We start from the raw sequence: 21,561 nt of genomic DNA on the forward strand, positions 1-21,561 counted from the left end.
TTTTCTCTGTATTCTTAATTCTTTAGTCCACCAGTTTAAGTTAAGTTTATTATTTGGTTCTTGGGTTATAAATAATTGTTTGCAGCAGTGCTGTATGAATATTGTAAGATTTTCCATTGATTTATTGAGTGTGATTTTATCAGATGAATTATTGATTTCCCGATGCATCTTAAAGAGATCTTGGATTAATTATAAACCGATGAGTTAAGGTTATTTCAAAATTAAGATCTATTCTGAATGAGATTATTTTATGGTCAGATAGCGATATGGTATCTAAAACTTCCCATGATAAAATTTTGTTAGCTATTTGATATGAGGTTAAAGTTAAGTCAGGCCATCCACGTCCATGTATTGTTTCATACGTAGGTAGGCTGTTATCATTATTATGAAGAATTAAATTATGTTCTGCTATAAAATCTTCGACATGCTCACCTCTTGTATCAATATTATTATATCCCCATATTGTATGGTGGGCATTAAAGTCGCCTCCTATTACGTGTTGATATTTTGAATGTTTCCTTATTATTGAAGAAAGGCTTGTAATGTTATTTTCTAAATTTTCTAATGGCGATGCATAGAAGGAGGTGATGATAAGTTGATTTTCTTTATTATTTAATAATATGGAGACTATATCTTTACTTGTAAAGATTATTATTGGAGATAAGTATTTGTTATTGATGAGGATAGCTGATCTGACTGAAGATTTATCTGAAGATTCATATTGAATACAATTCCAACAGTTTGGTATTCCGCTGACTTTTCCATTGACACAGTAAGGTTCTTGTATGAGGATTATGTCTGGATTGAGCTCAGTTGAAATTTGGACCAGGTTTGTCATAGAAGAGTGGGCTCTTTGAAGGTTAATTTGTTGTATTTTGAGAGTCGAAAATTCTTTATTTTTAATTAGTATTGGTGACATATTAATTATATTGTTTTGGTGAATTAAAGTGAAGAAGTGGTATTAACTTGTTAATGGTAAAGATGAAACTAATCTAAGATGTCATATTCGGTTCTTGTAATTACTTTGGTCACTTCTTTTTGATATATTGGGCAGTTTGGTGCATAAGCAGAGTGATATGTATTAAGGTCCGTATTATTAGCATCGTTATGTAATTTGCAGTTTATACATATTTTTTTCTGCTTGGCATTCTTTGATATTGTGATTGCCGCCACAGAATGCACAATAGTTTCTGTGTTTGCAATTTCTGACTGAGTGTGAAAAGTCTTGACATAAGAAACATCGACGTAATCTAAAAAATTCTGCGATTTTGTGACTTCTCCAGCCGTAGTTTATAATATTTTGTTTCATTAGTATTTTGAAAGCTAGAGGAGAGCATTCAATTACCCATTTTATTCCATTGTTTCTTTTGTCATTTATTTTAAAAGAGGGTATGAATTCATTTTCATCCAAATTAGTTACTTGTTTAATTATTTCAGTGACATCTTCTGGACCAGTATTGTTAGGTAGATTGTTTATTGTGCATTTAGGTTTTCTTTTATAAGGTATTTTGAAAGAAACTAAATTATTGATATTTTTATTGCTTTCCAATATGGAATTAATCTTCAGTATTTCTTCTTTGATATTGCATGAAACCGCAATACCACCTTTTCGGATAAGTGAAATCTTTTGAATTTTTACACCCATTTCGGAAACTGGATTGTATTTTTCTAAATTATTTTGCAATTCACGATTCGTCATTTGTGCCTTTGGGATAATAAGAAGTGTTGGAGTCTGTCTTTTAGTTGGATCTTTATTAATTTTGGTTACTTCTGCATAAGATCTGGATCTTTCCTTTTGTATTTGGTCATGAGATATAGGAGATATAAATGCATTATTGATATTTTGATGTTAAATAAAACTTTCTTCATTTGGTGGTAAAATCTGTATGTCGTTGTAACCTATGGGTGGATTATTGTTTGCATCCTGGATATAATTTTGTTGCAGAGAAGGACTTTGATTTGATGTTGAAATCCTTTGCTTGTGTGAAGATATATTTTGTAAATTGGTTTCGTATTCATAGTTAGAACTGATTGGTGAGAGAGCTGCGTCATCATAGGATTTTTTTGTATGACATCTGATAGGTGAAGTTGCTGAATCCATATATCTCTTAGAATTGATATGATGACTAATATCATTAGAACTTTTTATTTCATTAAATTCACATGAGAGTGAAGCTGAATGCATGTTTTTTGCAGCAAGTTTTGAATCTTTTATAAAATCAATCAAAGATTTGACTTTTAGATATAAATTCTTAGAGAGACCTCTTTTGCCAGATATTCGAGTTTGTAGTAATGAAATGCATTCCTCATAAGCGTTTTGAATTTTTTGATCCATATTATCAATATTATTAACTGTGCTTTGTGAATTAGCATCATTGCAAATCCTTGAAAGTTTAAAACGCTGAAGAACAGCCGTTGGATCAGTCGAATGATAGGTATCAAGTGATGTTACACTTGAAGATCTAGAGTTATGCATTATAGGGTTGCAAGCAGTAAATCAATGCAAATCTTATTTATTTTATTTTAAATACTTTATGAGTTCAGTTGTAAAAAAAAATATATAAGGATTAAAGATGTTAAATTAATATTTATTTTTAATGTTTATGTTACAAAGTTGAGTTGTCTATATCCTTGTTATGTTATATTATTATAAGAAAGATAACGTGAAATATTTTAATAAACAGTTTTTCAATATATGTAATACAAATCTTATAAAGGAATTATTGCATGACCTATATTAAAACTGATATGTGAATAATGATTTTCTATAAATTTTAAAAATAAATATTAGTGAAAATTCAATATTTTAGTCAATATATTTAGAAAAAATATCACATAAATTTATATAAAAATTATATATTCTGAAAGAGAAAATTTTGCTATCTGGTACTGTAATTCTTGATACAATATGTTGAGTTTCACAGAGATATAGGAAATTTAAAAGATTTGGCTCCAGTCGTTGTAATATTAGTTTAACATTGAGTATTGTTAAATTTTAATAACTTACGAACTTGATAACTTTGAATGACAATATCTTTTCAGTCCTTGGTGATATATTCCTAAAGATTACATCCTCTTATGTATCTTTTTTAGGGCTTTAAAATGATATAAAAATTTTTCACCTCGGACAACTATTTATGCAATTCAATTTTCTCGCTTTAGGAGCTCCTAAAAATATGTTCAACACAGTTCAATACACGTAAACTTGAATGACAACCCAGACAGTGTTTCTCAACACACTGTGCAGCATACATTGTTGTGTAATGGACCTACGCAGCCGGAGGCCAAAACATGTCCCTGCACTAACAGCACACCATTGCCATCATTGGCGTCTGCAGTGGGCCAAGAAACATCAGAATTGAACATTAAAAGAATGGAAGAAAGTTGCATGGTCCAGATAATCATGCTTTCTGGTCCATCACATCAATGAGCATGTGCTAATATGCCGATTTCCAAATGAAACCCCGACTCCCGGATGCACAGTTGGACAGAGACAAGCTGGTGGTCGGGGTATTATTGTATGGGCAATATTTTCATGGAGCACATTAGGACCCGTAATCCCCAAAGGATAATCCCTGATGTCTACATAATATTAACAACTAAATAATATTCCAATGTCATTTATGGTTTAAATAATCAAAAAATATGTTCACTCATTCATGACAACAGTATTTCTGGTGGGGAATGATGTTTACCAGCAGAATAGTGCACTATGTCAAAACAGTTGAATGGTCAGGGAGTGGTTCAAGGAACATTCTAGTGACTTTTCAAGTCATGTCTTTGCCTCCAAATACACCTGATATTAATCCATTGGAGCACTTGTGGTCCCAAATGTGAATTAAAAAAATGCTACCCCCTCACAATGTTCAGGAATTGCAGGACTAGCTGGTGAGTGATTGGTATCAGATATCTTAGACTAACTCAGCACTTATGGAGTCAATGTCATGTGGGGTGTTGGCTGGTTGGAGTGCTAAAGGCGGTCCTACATGTCATTAACAAGGTGGTCGATGTAACGACTCTTCAATGTACTTTTAAGTAATCTAAGATAATATGTTGATCATTATTTATAATTAACTGTTTGATTACACCAGACTATTACATATTATTAGTAATATTAGAATATGGGGCTATTACAGGTAACTCTTTAAACTTTGTATAGCTAATTTTGTTTTTTCATTCTTGATTTCTTAAATTATTTTTGGTACTGAAAATCATTTTGGTCTTGTGAAATGACATTGTTCTCTAACCTGGCAGTTTTTATAATTTTTATTCTAGTGTTAAGTAATTTATTTACAGTTTTTAGTAATTTTTTGGCCTATTTCTAATGAGGTTCAAAGAGTAGCTTACATATTTTAATAAAAAAATATTAACTTTGTTATTTGTATAACTGGTTTTTATTTATATTTTGGCACCGTTTATTTTGGAGCAGATTTGTTTTTAAACTCTTCCAGAAATAAATTTGAAAAAACATTTGATCTTGTAGGAGAATGATTTTTTTCTTCAAAAAGAGCTGTAATTTTACATGATTCTCCAATTTTTTGCATTATTTGTATCTTTCATTTGTATGTATATATATTCTTCATTTTGTCCTTTGCCTAGGCTTGCCAACCATGAGGGTTAATCCCCCCCCCTCCTTACCATTCTCTCTCTCTCTCTCTCTCTCTCAATGTATTTAAAGTAATGTCTTTAAATTTTTTAAAGAATTGTGAGAGACTTTAGTTTTCAACTTAATAAATTTAATTAAAATTAGAAACATAGAATGTGAATATATGGCCAATACTTTGATGGTTTCCCCCCCTCAACATTTACTATTTCAGTTATTTTCAAACTTTGGCTTTTGATTAATTTTAAACTCCAGTATATATTTATATAAATGCCAGACATTTGGCCATTAAGCGATTAGTCTTCTTCCCAACTCCATTATATGTAAGTGTGTGTATTATCTATCTTATGTTTAACATTTTTATAATGTGAGATATTATATTAATATATATTACAAAGAGAATGACACATAAGAAAAAAAAAATATTATTTCTATGTTTTTACTGTGATACTGTGTGTAAGAAAATCATACACAAAATATCATGGAAAAAGAAAGTTAAATAGTAAGTCCTAACTTTAAATCAATTAAATGGGCTGAAGCAGTAGTGAGCATATAGATCTCATTTGAAAGTAGAAATAAATACAGTCAAATACCAAAAATCTGCCAACTCCTGATGTCCGCGTTACGTCTCAAAATATAAACATTCAGTTTATAGGTTCCGAAAACCGCAACATTGTGTACGAAATATCGAAGAAAAAATAATTACTGAATAATAATGAGTCATAACAGAAATACCAAATTATTGACATCATGATAAAAGTTTTTTCCCCTCTAATCTGCATTGAGGTAAGAAAGCAGACGATTCACTCAACTCTTCTTTCAAGTTCACGATTCACTTATTTGTTATTTCACGAGATTATTTACTGCTGCCTTTTTTTTTTATCCGGATATTTTGTGGATAAATTAAGAATATTTTAAATTTCAGCCCTTTTTAATACAATTACAGATAAGAAACACACTCATGATAGTACTGCTTGCAACGTTGGAAAACGTAAACATGTTGCATTGACGGTAATGCAAAAAGTGCAAATTCTGCAAAAGATGGAGAGGGTCCTACTCCTCGGTTTATATCAGAATCGTATGGAATTGCGATATGATTGTGTATGATAGACGGAAAAATAAAGAAAAGGTGTTCAAATTTTACAGCAACAGTGATTCTAACACCAGAATCCAAAACCCAAAATCTTTGCATGAGGCAAAATCGGCAAACCTCGATGCTGTGTATATATAATACAATGAATAATGTAATAAATTTATATATGTAATAATAATTTAATGCATATACAGTCAAAAGTCTTTATTCCGAACGTCCATAATCCAGAATGATCTATAATCCGGACCTCAAAGCTACAAACTTTATGCGTATACGTTTATGCACACGCATAATACGTTTACACATGCACATTTAATGTATAACAGATGGTATAAGCTAAGCTAAAATTATCTAATTATCTATTTCAGTTAATGTTGCAGATTGCTTTGTTCCTTAATCTTCTAATTGGATCCGGCTTATTATTTTTTGCGAACTGTTAGAGAAATCTTATAAAAGTAAGCTTGAACTTTCGATTACGTCAAAAAGAATTTCCGATTCTGGAGCTGCCAAAGGATCTACAAAGCGAAAGCATGTTTCGATGTCCATCAAACAAAAGTGGATAAAGGCATATCCTTTGTTTCTCTAACCATTCCTAAATCTGTTTATCAATATCACGCTGCTCTGCGGGGGGTTGGGACGTCATAGCACGCAATGAACTGGAAGTTGATCTGTCAGCACTATCCTTATCTTCAGGGCAGATGTTTTTATTTTATTCAGCTTATAATCCCTTACTAAATGTAGTATTTCATCTCGATGTACTCCGTCTTTGATATGATTTAAATCAAATTCCTCGTTATTATAAATATCACGAATACACATCAAATAGTTTTCTGGTTGCAATTTTCTAATTTTGACTATGCGTAATGTATGCTTTACGCATGCACACGTTGAAAGAAATGTTTAATACAGTAAACAAATAAATATTAAGCTTTTTTTTTTTTTTTTTTTGTAAATTTTGATACCCTTTAGATCATAATTGCTTTTTATTTAATAAATTGCATGACATCTTACCAGATTTAAACTGATGATCTATAATCCAGAATCGAAGTCCCAACGAGTCCGGATTAAAGACTTTTAACTGTAATAAGTTATTGCGATAATGTATATAATAATTTATTAATTTTGCACTTTTAGTCTGAATATTATGATTTATCTTTTCTGTCCTGAAATCTGCAAAATCCCCAAATCCGCACAACCTCTGGTCCCAAGCTTTGCGGATTTCTGGAATTCTACTGTATCTTTCAATGTATCACATTTTGTTTAATTGCATCACCTTTTAAATTACTGTCTGGTTTCTTTTTTATTTCTGATTCTATTTTAAAATCATAAAATTTAAGACTGAAGATTAAAAATTTTCTTGAATATGCAATTTAAATGTTGAATCAAATATTTAAATAGTTCCTTCTTAAATCTGATTATATATATAAATATTTATTATGTATTTAATCCATGCCTGTTACCAGTATCTTTTGCTTCCTAAAAGTATGGCTTTATTCTGTTTTAATTTAGACAAAGAAGTAGGTGTTAAATATTTAAATAGTTCCTTTTTTAAGTCTAGTTATATGTGTCCTTTTTATATGAAGGGTGATGCAGGGAAATAGGATTTTTTAACATTAGTGTGGTAACACTGTAGTGCCAGCAGGTTTTCGAAACCAATGCATAGTTGTTATGAACACATTGCCATTGTAGTAAACAAGCAGCATTGGAGTGTTGCAGAGTGTGCTATCACTATGACAGCATTTCACAAGCAAGATGATAGTGTGACTGCTGCACAAAGAATATTTTAACAGCATTACCAGCTAAGACATGGTCATGTCTCATCTGCCCGTGTGATTGCAAAGTGCGTATGTAATTTTGAAGAAACTTCTTCAGCCTTGAAAAAGAAGCCTGCAGATGGTGTTCAAATGGTATGTACCCTAAGAACATTGTAGCTGTTCAAGTTTCCATTGAGGAGACCCCTTGCCACTTTGTTTAACAGCATGCATGTGTGCTGGAGATTCAGCGAAGAAGTATGCAAATAATAATATACGAATTAAAGTTTCGCAGTACAGATTGTGCAGCAATTACATTCACAAGACTTTGTGTCACACAGGGAGTTCAGTAAATGGGCATTGGTTAAATAAATGAGAACACCAATTTACCTTAATACATATGTTAATAAACAGAATTTCTGAAACTAGGCACAAGGAAATCCTTGTGAACTTCACAAGCATCCATTACATAATGCCAAAGTGCTATATTATATCATGATGTCATTTGCTCTTACTTTTTTGAACATGAGGATAGCATTGCAGCAACAGTTACATCTGCTGAGTATGGTAATATGCTGGAAACATTCTTTATGCCAAGACTGCGTGATCTTAATCTGAACATTGAAAATACAGGTTTCAGTAGGACGGAGCCATGTGATATGCTGCTTAACAATTGATGGAACCTGTTTGCCGGTTGTTTGAAAGGTGGGTCATTTCACATTATGGTGTCTTTTCGTGGTTTGTGAGACCCTCCGACTTTAATGTTTGCATTTTTTTCTGTGGGGACATCTTAAAGGCAAGGTTTACCACAGACATCCTATAACTATCCATCAACTGAAACAGAAGATTGAAAATGAAATCACTGCCATTCTCCAAGACATGCTGCACCAAGCATTCCGGAGTTACCATAACTGGTTAAATGGAAAAGCCAAGAGGGAGCCTGTCTTCTGATGTCATTTTTAAAAAATAAAGAGATAATTTGTGGCATTTTGTATTGAGCACACAAATGGCATGCTGCATACTTGCACTTTCATCTATAAAAAAAATTTTTTCTGTGTGTATTCATACAAATTATGTTACTTCAAAAATTTCCCATTTCCCTGTGCCCCCCCCCATGTATATGTAACCTATATCTATTACCAGTACTAAATACTTCTGATTCTTTAAAAAAAATTTCTATTTTTAGTTTAATTTAGACAAAGAAGCAGGAGACAGAGGAATCTATCATAGGTATTGTATGGAAAGAGCTGCAGCACATAGTGCCCATGTTTTTACAACAGTATCTGAAATAACCTCCTTAGAAGCTGAACATTTACTAAAGCGCAAACCGGGTTGGTACTTTTTTGACACATTGCACTGAGTGATAAACTAAACTGTGTTTACCTTTAAGCCAGATCTTTCAATCAAATTTTAATAAGTCTTCATACAGTGTGTGCATATAAAACTTTAATCTTTTTTTTTTTTTTTTTTTTTATAATTTTTATTTATTAAGGAGCTTTTTACTTTGAAACAGTAAGAAATATTTGAACTTAGGAATTCAGTGAAGTAAGATTTTAAATATGGAGGTCAGAAAGGAAGTAGGACTAAACTACTGAATGAAGTATTAGTCAAAATATAAGTTTCTAAATATGTGAAACTTTTATTTAGCGTGAAATAAATGCTAAATAATGCAAATGATGAAAGGATGGACAAGAAATATATATACTAGAAAAGAGAAAAACTGAAGCAATTTAAAAAGTAAAAAAAAAAATCTTAAATTTTAGTTTTAGGTAAGATTTGAATATACTTGTTGGTTATCTTGTAACTGCTAATGTGTTGCTAAAAATACCACCCCCTGACTCTTGATTCTTGGGAGCATTTCACAACTTAAGAAGCTATTTAGATTTTCTTACAAAAAAAAAAACAAAAAAAAAAAAAATTATGTTTGTTTTGTTTGGAAAAATGGAGCTGATAAAGGGTAGGATTGCTTCTTTTTTATTTCAACGTCAACTTCGATCATGAATCTTTCGTCCCTGTGCAAACAAGGGAGCATGGAAGGATCACCAAAAGGGAGGAATAACTGCTGATGGTGGTGCAGTTTGCAATCTCCTTCTTTTCAGAGTTTGTATGGAGGTGGAGACAAGTTGCAGAGAATAATAGTTTGTTTACTGCTATTTTGAATACAACTGCCAAATAATACCTGTTGGAAATAATAAAACCAATACTTATGTATTATTGCAACCACCTTACTAAAAATTGCCAAAGCTTCAGAATACACCAAACTCTGCACACATAACAATTATTTAGGCAGCCATGTGCATGACAAATATTCAGCTTCTAATGTAACCCTTTTTTCCTATGCTTTTTATTCCAAGTTCGAATGGCTTTTATAGAAAAATTATAATTACTTTTTCTGCTAAATTTGGTTTTAAGTTTGTGCTTGTAGCATTTTCCTGTAATAGAAAAGTTGTGAAATTTCTGCAGGAATCCATTATTTTGTCACAAAATTGCTAAAAAACAATGCTTCAAATTCTCTTTCAAAGCAATTGCTACAAAATTTTGATTTACAACAGAAACCTATTCATAATTAGGTTTACTGATTGTTTTTTGGAATAAAAATATAATTGAAATGTAGAATTTGTATATGTGTGTATATAATATATAACATTTTAAAGTAAAAGTATGTTCTTTTTCTTTTGTGAAATTCCCTGAATTGTGCTAAGGTGTTTGTGATAATACATAAATACTGTTAAACCTAGATTTCATTGCTAAAAGTGTCCAATAGATTATTCACAGTGTATTGGCAGGAACCAGATAACCATCAAATGCTGATTTAGAAAAATAATGTAAATGGAACAAATTTAACAATGTAAGGGGAATAGGAAGAATCACAAAAAAGAGGAATTTCAAAGAAACTGTAGCTTTAGATTAGTGACTAAGAATCGCTAGATGAGAATGAAGTAAAATATCAACTGAAAATTAAATCATGAAATAACACTGTGAGAAAGATCTACTAAACTAAAAAAGGAGTTGATAAACATCTGGAAGTGGTTGACATCCATTTAAACATTGAACTATTTGAGTGAAGATATATTGTACTTCAAGTCCAAGAGCTTTGGCAAAAGATTGAGCTCTTAAAATATAGCATTCTAAACTGTAAAGGAGTATCACCTAAATTATAAAGGTTTCAGTCATTCTTTTTAAAAGCAACCCCAAAAAGGGCTTTTCATATCATCTTTTCTGTTCTTTTCTTTTATACTGAAAATGCATTTTCACTAAAGCAGTAAAAATGAAACATTGACTTACACATTTTAAATAATTATATTTGTATATCAAAATAGAATGGGTTCATGTTTTCTTAAATTTACCTTTTCAAAATATATAATGTTACTGTAATTTTTTTAAGATTATACACTCTTAGATAAAAAAAATAATGCACCGAAAAGATATAAAGAAATTGGACATAAATTGATATGCATACAGGTTTTGACGGTAATAATCACCATAATAATTTTATGCATTTCCAAATTAGGTGATGGTGGTTCAGTGAGTTTATTAATTTTAACACTTTTGCGTTTTAAACAATATTTTATGTTCACTATATACAGAGTGTATTCTTAGGCCACCGCCTTCAACATGAACAAACTTTATTCCCTTTTTCAAACTATGCGAGCAAGAGCGCCCTCTAGCCTTTTTCTTTCAAATTACACAACAGACGGAAAATGCAAAATTTTATTTTACATTTTGGCTGCCAATGAATGAACGGTTGTCTCTACAGCGCATCTTATCTGTGCAACTGGCAGGGTATTTAAGAGGAGAAATTATGATTCGAGGTCATAACTTCTTTACAAATTTCATTTCATGTACTCTGGTAGACAGTAACTATTCCTCACATACATGTGCACGAACAATATGTGCAGATGTCAGAATTTGAGAGAGGTTGTGTAGTTAGGCTCAAAGAAGCCAGTTGGTCTTATTGGGGAATAGCTCGACATTTGAGCAGGAGCGATGCCACAATGACGGCAGGAATGGGTGAACCATGTCCGCACACAGTGTCAAGAAGGAAGCGGTAGGCCTAAAGAAACGACGGAACATGAAGACCGAGCAATCATCAGAGCGGCAGTCACAGCCCCAGATGCATCATTATCATCGATTGTACGTGCAACTAGTGTTTCAGTGATTGCAAGGACCATTCATAGACGGCTCACGGAAAGGGGGTTGAGGTCATAGTGCCCCTTGCTCCGCCTACCATTGACCTCTGTACAACGTCAAGCCTGTTTGCAGTGGTGTCGGGCTCATTCGCATTGGAATGTCACTGACTGGAGTAAAATAGTCTTCAGTGATGAGTCCCTCTTTGAACTGAGCCTCAATGGCCAGTGAAGGCATGTCTGGAGATGCCGCAGACAGCGATGTGATACCAACATGTCTCCTTTTGAGCACATTTGGAGCATTATGGGCAGGACCCTCCAACCAGCTCAGGATGTTGACGATATAACGCACCTATTGGACAGAATTTGGTACGATATCCCTCAGGAGGACATCCACAACCTCTATTAATCGGATGCCAAGCCGAATAACTGCTTGCATAAGGGCCAGGGATGGACAAACGCGTTACTGACTTTTTCACTTTGTGAAGCTGTTATCACTTCAATAAATCATCTAATTTTTCTCAAACTGTAATCATTTGTTTTTCTGTACATGTACATAACTTCTACCGATTTCCGTCCTATTCAAATAACTCCTTCTTGGTGCGTCTTTTTTTTTTTTTTTTTTTTGTCTAACAGTGTATATCTGTGTTTTCTTCCTTTAAATATTTTTTGGTACTTTCTGGTTAGAGTGGCCACTCCAAGCATTTTAGAGACATTTAAAATTAGTGTGGCAAAAATTAGAAAAACAATATAGCAATCTTTAACCACTTGCGCTAAAAAGACATGCCATGCATGTCGAGATGCTTTTGTCTCAAACCGCGTGCAAAAATGAAAATAACGTGGTGCACACATCGCCTAACAACGAGATTGTTTATTTTAAGTTACAGCTCTGGAATGCACTTACAGACATGGAGTGGCGTAAATGAAACACTTTACCGCTTGTTATATTGTAGCACACGGCACCACAACCGTGAAGTTTAGTCGTATCGCAAGTGGTTAAGAAACAAAAGTAATTTTGCATTTTCACTTACATTTAACTTAATATTGCACCTTCTGTTCATCATTTCAAAAGTATCAAGTCCAAGCTAGTTCTTCCACTCAAAAGTGTAGGAAGTGCAAAGGAATTGTGTAATCATGAAACAAAATATTAACATGAAGACATTTTACCCACTGTAGATTTTCAATTGCATCTACAAATACTTCACCTTCTAATAAACTAGTAGCCATTTTTTTACTTTTCCTCAGTTTGTAAAATTCCATGCTTTTGAGAGAAAATAACCACTGCTTCTTTTTCAACTTAAGTTAAATATACTTAAAATTTTAGAAGGAAGTAAAGAGAGAAGAATGAATGAAGATATTGAGAAGAAACTAGTGCTTATTTTTAATGTAAGAGAAAGTGAAAAATAGCAAACATTTCTGAGGGAAAAAAATAATGAGGGAATTATATCACACTGTCTGAAGTAAGCATGAAAATCAAATATGTTGCACATTATAAATATCTCAAACAAATGTTTTCTTTTTTAAATTATTAAAAATTAAAAGTGGTAAGCATTTCTTAAGAAGAAAGATATTGAATCAATGATATCACATAGACAACTCTGTAATTGAAACAGTCTGAAAATGAAACACATTGCATGTGGAAAATCTGCCAATTAAGTTTGCCAGTTTTGCAAACTAATCTTCCGATTTTTGAGACTGAGCAAGGTGGCTGCTTTAACAAGGAAGTACCTGTTTTTTTGTGCTCAGTTATGTATTATATTATTTCATAACAATACCTGACATTCTAGTTGATTTGAAATAAACTATTTTTTTATGTGCTTAGGGAATGAAGTTAAACAAACACCTGAACAAGTGAAATTTTCACTTTTTTTTTTAATTTATTGTGAAATTTTAATGAAAATTCTTAATTGATATAATCAATGTAAGTGCATATTTATTTTGTTTTTTAAGATGTAATTACTCCAAATGGATTAAATGTTAAGAAGTTCAGTGCTATTCATGAATTTCAAAATCTTCATGCTCTTGCCAAAGAAAAAATACATGATTTTGTGAGGGGACATTTTTATGGGTTTGTATATTTATTCTTTACATGTATAAGATGTTCTTAAAGTTTATATTTTTATACCGTAATGTGACCAAAAAATTCTTAATTTTTTTTATTTAATCAAATTAAAAAAAGAATGAATTTCTTCAATAAACAAAAAATTTATTCATTGAAGCATATAATTTTCATATTCTCAGTATCTGCTTGTTTTAGCCTTCAGTTTGTATGGAACGTGTCTTTAACAAATCCCCAATATTATATATGCTATATAACTTTAAAATATAATATTAGTTTTGTGACAAAGTGAAGCCTGTTGCTAATGATGCAAAAATGGTATAGTTTTTTTAAAACATTTTATAAGTAAATTCTGCTTTTGAGTACAGAGTCCTTTTTTTTAGGGGAAAATCCGTTCCTGTGATTGGACATACTTTCAGATATCATTTTCTCTTGGCGTAATTTAGGTGGGGTTCTTATGGTTTTGTTTTCATTGAATGTTGCATATGAGTGACATGGAATTGTGAAAATTATCGTTTGTTTTCTTTGAAGTGAAAATATTTAGCTGCAGTGTTCTGCAGATAACTTAAGAGTTTTATGGAAAAATAAAGTTATAAAATCTTTTGAAGATGCTGTTAATGTCGGAATCAATCTTAAGTACTTATATAAATAGCTGACTTCATGAAGTTAGTGCAAAAACCAAAACACGATGATCTCAATCCAACTGTAAAGGCATTGTGTGCTAGTAAGTATATTATTATTATTGCAGTTTTGTTGCATTCTGTTTCTTTCAAATTGCAGAAAGTATTTCGTTTGCAAATATTATAATATTTCTTTGTTAGTGTCCATGTCACTCTAATACTCTATTTCCTTAAATTAAAGAAAAAAGTGCATTCAGTACTGTTGCTCAATTCAATACACGTGTATAAGAAAAGTAATTTCCTTCTCTGACAAACACTATTTTTATGCAAAGGTACAAAAAATGTTACACATTAAAAAATGGGTGATATTCTTAAAGTAATAGTATTCAATTTAAAAATCATATCCCTATTTCTCTGTTACGAATCCATATTAATCTAATTTCAGAAATAAGTTGAATACCTTTTCAAATTGATCATAAATATTGTGAACTACACTAGTTCCCAACGTCATTTTTGCTATTTCCAAAAACAGACTTGTCTCATGCTTTCGAGTTTGTATCAGCAGAGAATGGATATATAATGAACATGAAATAATGAATTAATAATCACAACACCTCTAATATGAAGGGTTTTAATTTAAGAATACATTTATTAAAAATCTCTGCACTTAATATTAATACACATTTACAGAGTTAGCACAAAAAGAAATAATACTTTTTCTCTCTAAAGGAAAAAAATCACTACATTTTTAATATTAAATTCATCAAACTACAGTGTTGTAAGAAATGTAATCTCATAGAAACAAAAATGCAACGCACATTATAATCTTTTCGGTACTTCTATCAAAATGTAAACAAGCGGTATGAAGGTGTACCCTGGAGCCCAAACAAAGTCAAGGCATTCCTAAGCGTAGAGGAAATGATGCCATCCGAAGCCATATCCAATCACAAGGTCGAAATTTTCCCTGTGCGCGTGCTGCGGTATAGAATGCTTAAATGCTTTCAGGCTATCTATATGGCTAAGAGAATGCTGTGCTGATGTATTGATATTAACAAAACTCTAAGATAGTACTATTATTAAAAAAGGGGGACACAAGCTTTAATAAAACCTTTAAATCTGTTTTGTTCATTTTTCTCTGTGTAAATGTTTTTTTTTTAAATAGTTTAAAATATAAAAGTTGGTTGCAAGCTAGCCTAGATTGAGTAAACAAAAATTTCATTAACAAATTAATTATAATATAGTTTCTTTCTCATGCCTGTGTTTCTTAATGCCCTCAAATTAACTTTGAGTTAAGCATGGATGTCTTCCTTAGTACTAACTATGCTGGTTAATTGGAGGTGAAATATAATAGTTTTATTTTTAAAGGTTAGTTATGTGTTGATATTTCACTTCTGTTTTTATTTTGAATAATATTCATTTATTCAATATCTTATTTTTATATTTTAGGCACTATGATTTTGACTTAGATAAAACATTATATCTTTTCATTGCTGGTCGATATGAATTTTCAAATAAAGGTGCAGATTTATTCATTGAAGCTTTAGCTCGACTGAATCATTTTCTAAAAGTAAGATCAGATTAATTATTAAATACTTTATAATAAATTTTGAATAATGAGCATGTGAGAACCTATAAATTAAATAACTTAGAATTTAAACAAAGCATAGTTTCTTGCATTATATTAATAAATAGGTGTATTACAAAAGAAATTATTTATACATATTTATTGTATTTTCTCATGTATTCCCCCCTGACTTTTTAGTGTTACATTTGGAAAATTTTTTAAATATTCACGTAATTTTCCATCTGAGAGCTAGTTGATTGACTATAATTTTATGAAATACAAGTATCCGGAACTGATATAAATACCCTGCAGAATTCTGACAAATTATTATATGAAATATAAATAAGCACATGCTTTTTTTATGAAGTATTTGAAAGTTGTGCGAATTTAATTTTGTTTGGTAGAATTATAAATTTTTTTATTTTAATGTAAATGTTTCTACATGAAGAAATTTTTGAGTACCTTTATTCCACTTATTTTCCGTTATTATTATAAAAGAAAGGTTAATAGAACTTAGCTTATAAAAAGTTTATTTTTAAAATATGATCTGTGAAACCATTTTTAATCTTTAGTTTTTCTTACAACATTTGCACACTTTCTTTAACCTTTTATGATTCATTTATTTTAAATAAATTTCTAAAATGCTTTATAGAAAAAAATAACAAAATGTGAGCAAAAACTGTTTTGTTGCAAAGTTATGTAAAACTTGGGTTCAGAAAGAGTTATGTTTTTGATAAAGGCTATGGAATTTGTAAATACATATATGTAAAGTTTAAAATCCATTCTTAGATTTTGTACATATTATACACATGTATATCATAAAATTGAATCATTTTGCAAGAGAAGATATTTTTTTCCTATAGATTTCGGTCACAGAAGTGTGTTCTTACATTGTACTGAATATCTTCTTCCAAAGATATTGAGAGTTCTACCTCTATTTCTAAAAACCAGTCAAATATTTTCAAATAGGGTGCACATTGAAAACTAGCAGAAATATGAAAGCAAAAAGGAGAAAGAATGTTACTGAAATGAGATAAGGAAAGATAAGAATGAAAGGCAATGGTCATTCCAGATACTATATAGTACATCTGATGAAAATGACTTCTTTTTCCGCTCTCCACAAGTCCCGACTTCCTAGCCATATGCAACTCATATTTGTTTCACTTCACATACTATGCTCTTTCCACTCTGAAACTGCTCTGAATTATTAGGACAAAACTGTACTGAGTAACAGCTTAGTTCTTAAATGGAAAGCTAATCAAAAACTGAAAGATTTTAGAAGTGCGTATGATGAATCACTTGCATCTCAAAATGAAACAAACAATTCTCTTGCAAGTCCAAGAGATTGGTCAGCTGTTACACTTGCTGCACCAAACTGTATATCGACAAAATTTCTGTGACTCACCATCCAGGACTCGGATCTCAGTTAGGTGATCCATGTGATTCTCTGAGATGTTTTTATTTATACTTTGATGACATTGTAATTTCTTCTATAGTAAATGAAGCAGATATTACTTTTTTTTTTTTTTTTTTTTTTATGAAACTGAGTTTACATCTTTGTCATGAGCTTTCAAATGGAAATGAAATTAAAACTCTTTTGCACTTTATAAATACTAGAATCATTCAAAGCCAATAGGATAGTGGTTTTGCTCACAGAAATCAATTATAAGCTGCCCCATGTGGGAAAAGTGATAAGTGAACAAAGATTTAGTTTATTAATGAAATTTTGCAAATAATGAAGAATTATTATAGTATGTCTATGTGTACATACATACATTTACTTTTTTTGCGCCCACATATATGTAAAATTATTGAAAATTGGAATTAGGAAATGTTAATACTTAAGAAGACTGTGTTAAAACTGTTAAAAAAAGAATAATACATACATAAAATAAAGGTTGAAGAGTACACACATAAAAAATCACTAAACTTGCTGATTTCCTAGAAGAAGACTGACTTATCAAGGAGAATTAACCCTTCTAAAAAAAAAAATCGGCAATATTTGGATATGATCTCATTTTGTCTCTTTCATGAATTCTTTTAATCATGAAAATCTGATATATAAAACTTGTATTTACATGAATAATTAATAATTTTCAGATATGAAGGGAATTTCTCAGTGCAGTCAAAAAAGAACATGTTTACAGAAAGACTTCTAAAAACTGATGAGGAATTTAAAAATGTAATTATAACATTTTAATTATATGCAAAATTGTAGGCCAAAAAAATTTTTTTTTATTAACGTAGTATAAAAATATAAACCAAAAAATATATTATTATATAAACCTAACTTATATTTTAAATTCCATAGTTTGTATTGTGAAGCTTTAACTCAAAAAGTATGTTTATTGCAAACAATTCTTGAGGGATGCATAGGTTTACCTTTAAAAGAGGTTGGAGAGAGTGTTAAAACTGTAGATATGAATGCTGCAAAAGGAATTCATTCAAATGAAGCCCACTTATAGACCAAAAAAAATCTAAAGAAGTGTTGTGCTGTAATCTTCCTTTTGGTTATTATGTAAACAAATTACACACAAATATTTATACATATTATAATTTATGTTTTCATTTATACTTAAAATGCATTCATATATTTTTATGTATACATTTTTAACAATCGCAGAATTTTGTGAATAAAGTTTGAATATTAATAATAGTGATCACTTGATTATCATGACCTTTTTCAACTACAGCAATAAAATCATGCGCCTTCTTACAGTAACAAATTAAAAATTAATATGGCTAGATAGAAATTTAAATAAATTGAATGTAATCATTTTATATACAGCTAGCCCTCCCCCCCATCCCCACCAAAAAAAAAAAAGACTTCTACATTTCTCATTCTACTCAACCGATTGACAAAATTCAGCTCATGTTTTTCATGCTTCGAAAGAGCGACTTAAGATATATATTAGATTAATGTACAGAATTATTCTAATGTTTGTATTTTGATATAAAATCAGAACTTTTTCTTAAATAGCATAACAGTTTTTTAAATATTTTGATTCTACATGTCAAATGATCCTTAAAAACAATTTTTTTTTTTTTAATTTGGAATGAAATTTACTGTGGTGCTCTTTTTTTTACTTTATGCCAAGAATAATTCATTTGATGAACTTCTCAGTTTACGGCAACCTATTTCATTTCTCCTTTCATCCTGTGTGCATAGAGAAAAAGTTATTTTTAAATCACATCTATTGTTTTCTTGTTTTTATTTTATTTTGACAATTTTACTTTAATTATTTTTTGGTTTATGTGGTTGAATTATGTGTTTATTCGTAGATGTCTATATTAATTTTGTTTATTTGAGTAGCATTTCTTTTGAAAGTATGCTTTATCACCCAGTATTCATTATCCATTGGGGAAACCGTGTGGCACCAAGGTGCCTGGGTCAAGGACCCTACCCCTTGTAGAACAGATATGTTATTTCGAATACTGTAATGAGTAATTAATATATAATTAGAAAATATATATATAATTAAATCATGCTTTTTGACATTTTTTTAAAGTTATAAGAATAGCTAAAAGATAAATTTCTAAAAAAGGCTAAAGTGTGTGTCAAGTTTGAGTAGACCTGAAGTGCTATCTGGGAAGGCTGAAAAAGGAGGAATGAAATGTCTATAGCCTGATACAGAAAAAACATTCATATAAGTAATAAAATAGTACGAGTCTCTTGGTGCACTGGGTAATAATTAAACCTTAAATCTTCAACACAATATTAAGAGGTACATAACATATTAAATAAGTTATACAATATGGGTACTAAGTATGGCCATAGGTCGTTTATTATTATTTGGGTCATTAAAATCGTAATCCTAAATCCTTATATCTGGGTTGTTGATATTAACAAGATTGGCATAAAAGTTCTGGGCAAGCTGGCAGTAAAAACACTTAAGTTGTTCTATACCCAGTTCTTCATGTAACTTTTGATTTCAAAGGTACCAGGGTGAATTGGTAATCTGTCTTAGGACACAATTTTATGCCTGTTGCAATTTTTTTTTTTTTTTTTTTTTTTTTTTTTTTTTTTATCTATAAGATTTGCTTGAATATGCCTAGACTAGGCAGGCATAGCATAGTATGGGACTCAGTACGGTTTTATAAATAAGCAACTTGTTGTCTATTGAAAGTACACTGTTTCGAGAAATTAAGGGGTGAAGTGTGACTTTACTAACTCTAATATTATTAAGGATAGATGTTATGTGTGGGTACCATGATAGAGTTTTTTTACTGAGGATCACCCCAAGATAAAGAACTTGCTTGTCGCATAGGAAGACATGTCCAAAGAATTGCAGGTTTTGGTTGAATTTAATCTTCTTGGTAAACAGAATTGCTTGAGTCTTGTCGACATTAACTTTGATTTTTCATTTTGTCAGCCAAGTATCGAGCATGTTTATGCAGTCTTGTAGTTGTTGTATTGCTGGGCTAACAAATGTACTTTGTGAGAGGATCGCAGTGTCATCAGCATACACTGCGAGTGTTGTGTTCTGTAGAATGTTGTTCATGTAGATATTGAATAAGGTAGGTCCAAGCAGACTTCCCTGGGGACCCCAGCAAGGATTGCCCTACATGTTGAGAGTGTATTTGAGACGCGAACGATAAAATGTCTTTCGGTTAGATAGGATTTAACTATGTTTGTTATGTAACCTAGGAAGCCCAGGTTGTGTAGTTTGTAGGTGAGTGCGTCCAGCCATACATGGTTGAAAGCTTTTGCTATGTTTAAAAACAGTCCTCCTGTAACTTTCTTTTTCTGTAGCCCTTCACTGATTTAGTTCCACGACACGGTATAGCTGGTTGACCATAGAATGTCTGCATCGAAATCCGAATTGGTGAGGAATGATGATGCTATTCTGTTCCAGATGTTGATTAATTCTGGTTAGTAGAACAGCCTCTATAATTTTGCTAAGTGAGGATAGCAGACTTATCGGACGGTATGACTCTGATGAGCTTGCAGACTTTTTGAGTTCCAGAATTGGTGTGATTTAAGCGAGTTTCCAACTTTCCGGGAAATGCTGCCATCTGAGTATAAGGTTGACAACCTTTGTAAAGAACAGTAGGATTTTAACTGGAAATTTCTTGATCTTTCTATTGCTTATGGTGTTATAACCAGAGCTCTTGTTGTTCTTCAGCTTTTTAATGTAGGAGCAAACCTCGGATGGCATGACTAGGATCGTGTTCTCAGTATGTGGGCTTGGCATATAGTTGTTGTGAAAGTCAGTAATTAATTGTTCTGTAATGGGGTCGTGAATGTTGTTAGTGTGAAAGTGAGATTCCAGATGTTGCGTTAAAAGTTCTGCTTTCTCAGTATCTGTGTAATGGATCCTTTGAGGGCCTTTAACAGGCAGAATGTTGTTGTGGCAATTTTTATACCTTTTGACCGCTTTCCATATAAAGTTATCATCTCTGGAGAGAGACTTCAAGTAGTTAGCCCAGCGGAGTTGTGAGTAATAATTAGTGCGAGCATTTCTTTTGAAAGAATACTTTGTCACCCAGTATTCATTACGATACCTCTGAAACCTGTATTCTACATTAAGAGAGAAAATGCTGTAACATAGTTAATACATATTTTAGTGGGCTGTTTATAAATGCTGTGTCATTGAGAAAGTTGTTTTATTTACATTTTAATTTTGAATGATATGTGTATGAACAATTGTTCTCAGTTTTATCGTTCTGCTATTGCTTTACACAATTTTATAATCTTACATTTAATTTGTTAAAATATTATCCATATTTCCAAATGGTTCAAA

The 21,561-nt window shown here is 31.2% G+C and overlaps 1 protein-coding gene across 2 annotated transcripts in view; it reads left to right on the forward strand.

Moving 5' to 3' along the window:
• The window catches only part of Glys (glycogen [starch] synthase), a 106,161-nt gene that overhangs the window by 30,465 nt on the left and 54,135 nt on the right, over nucleotides 1-21,561 (forward strand). For both annotated transcript variants that reach the window (XM_085825771.1, XM_035370513.2), the window contains exons 5-7: nucleotides 8,634-8,778; nucleotides 13,525-13,642; nucleotides 15,700-15,820. In XM_085825771.1, the coding sequence (XP_085681897.1) occupies nucleotides 8,634-8,778; nucleotides 13,525-13,642; nucleotides 15,700-15,820 (384 nt within the window). The remainder of the gene's footprint in view (nucleotides 1-8,633; nucleotides 8,779-13,524; nucleotides 13,643-15,699; nucleotides 15,821-21,561) is intronic.

The sequence above is a fragment of the Stegodyphus dumicola genome, chromosome 10 (assembly GCF_044657685.1).
Source record: "Stegodyphus dumicola isolate Sdum_Otavi_A_Nest chromosome 10, ASM4465768v1".
NCBI lineage: Eukaryota > Metazoa > Arthropoda > Arachnida > Araneae > Eresidae > Stegodyphus > Stegodyphus dumicola.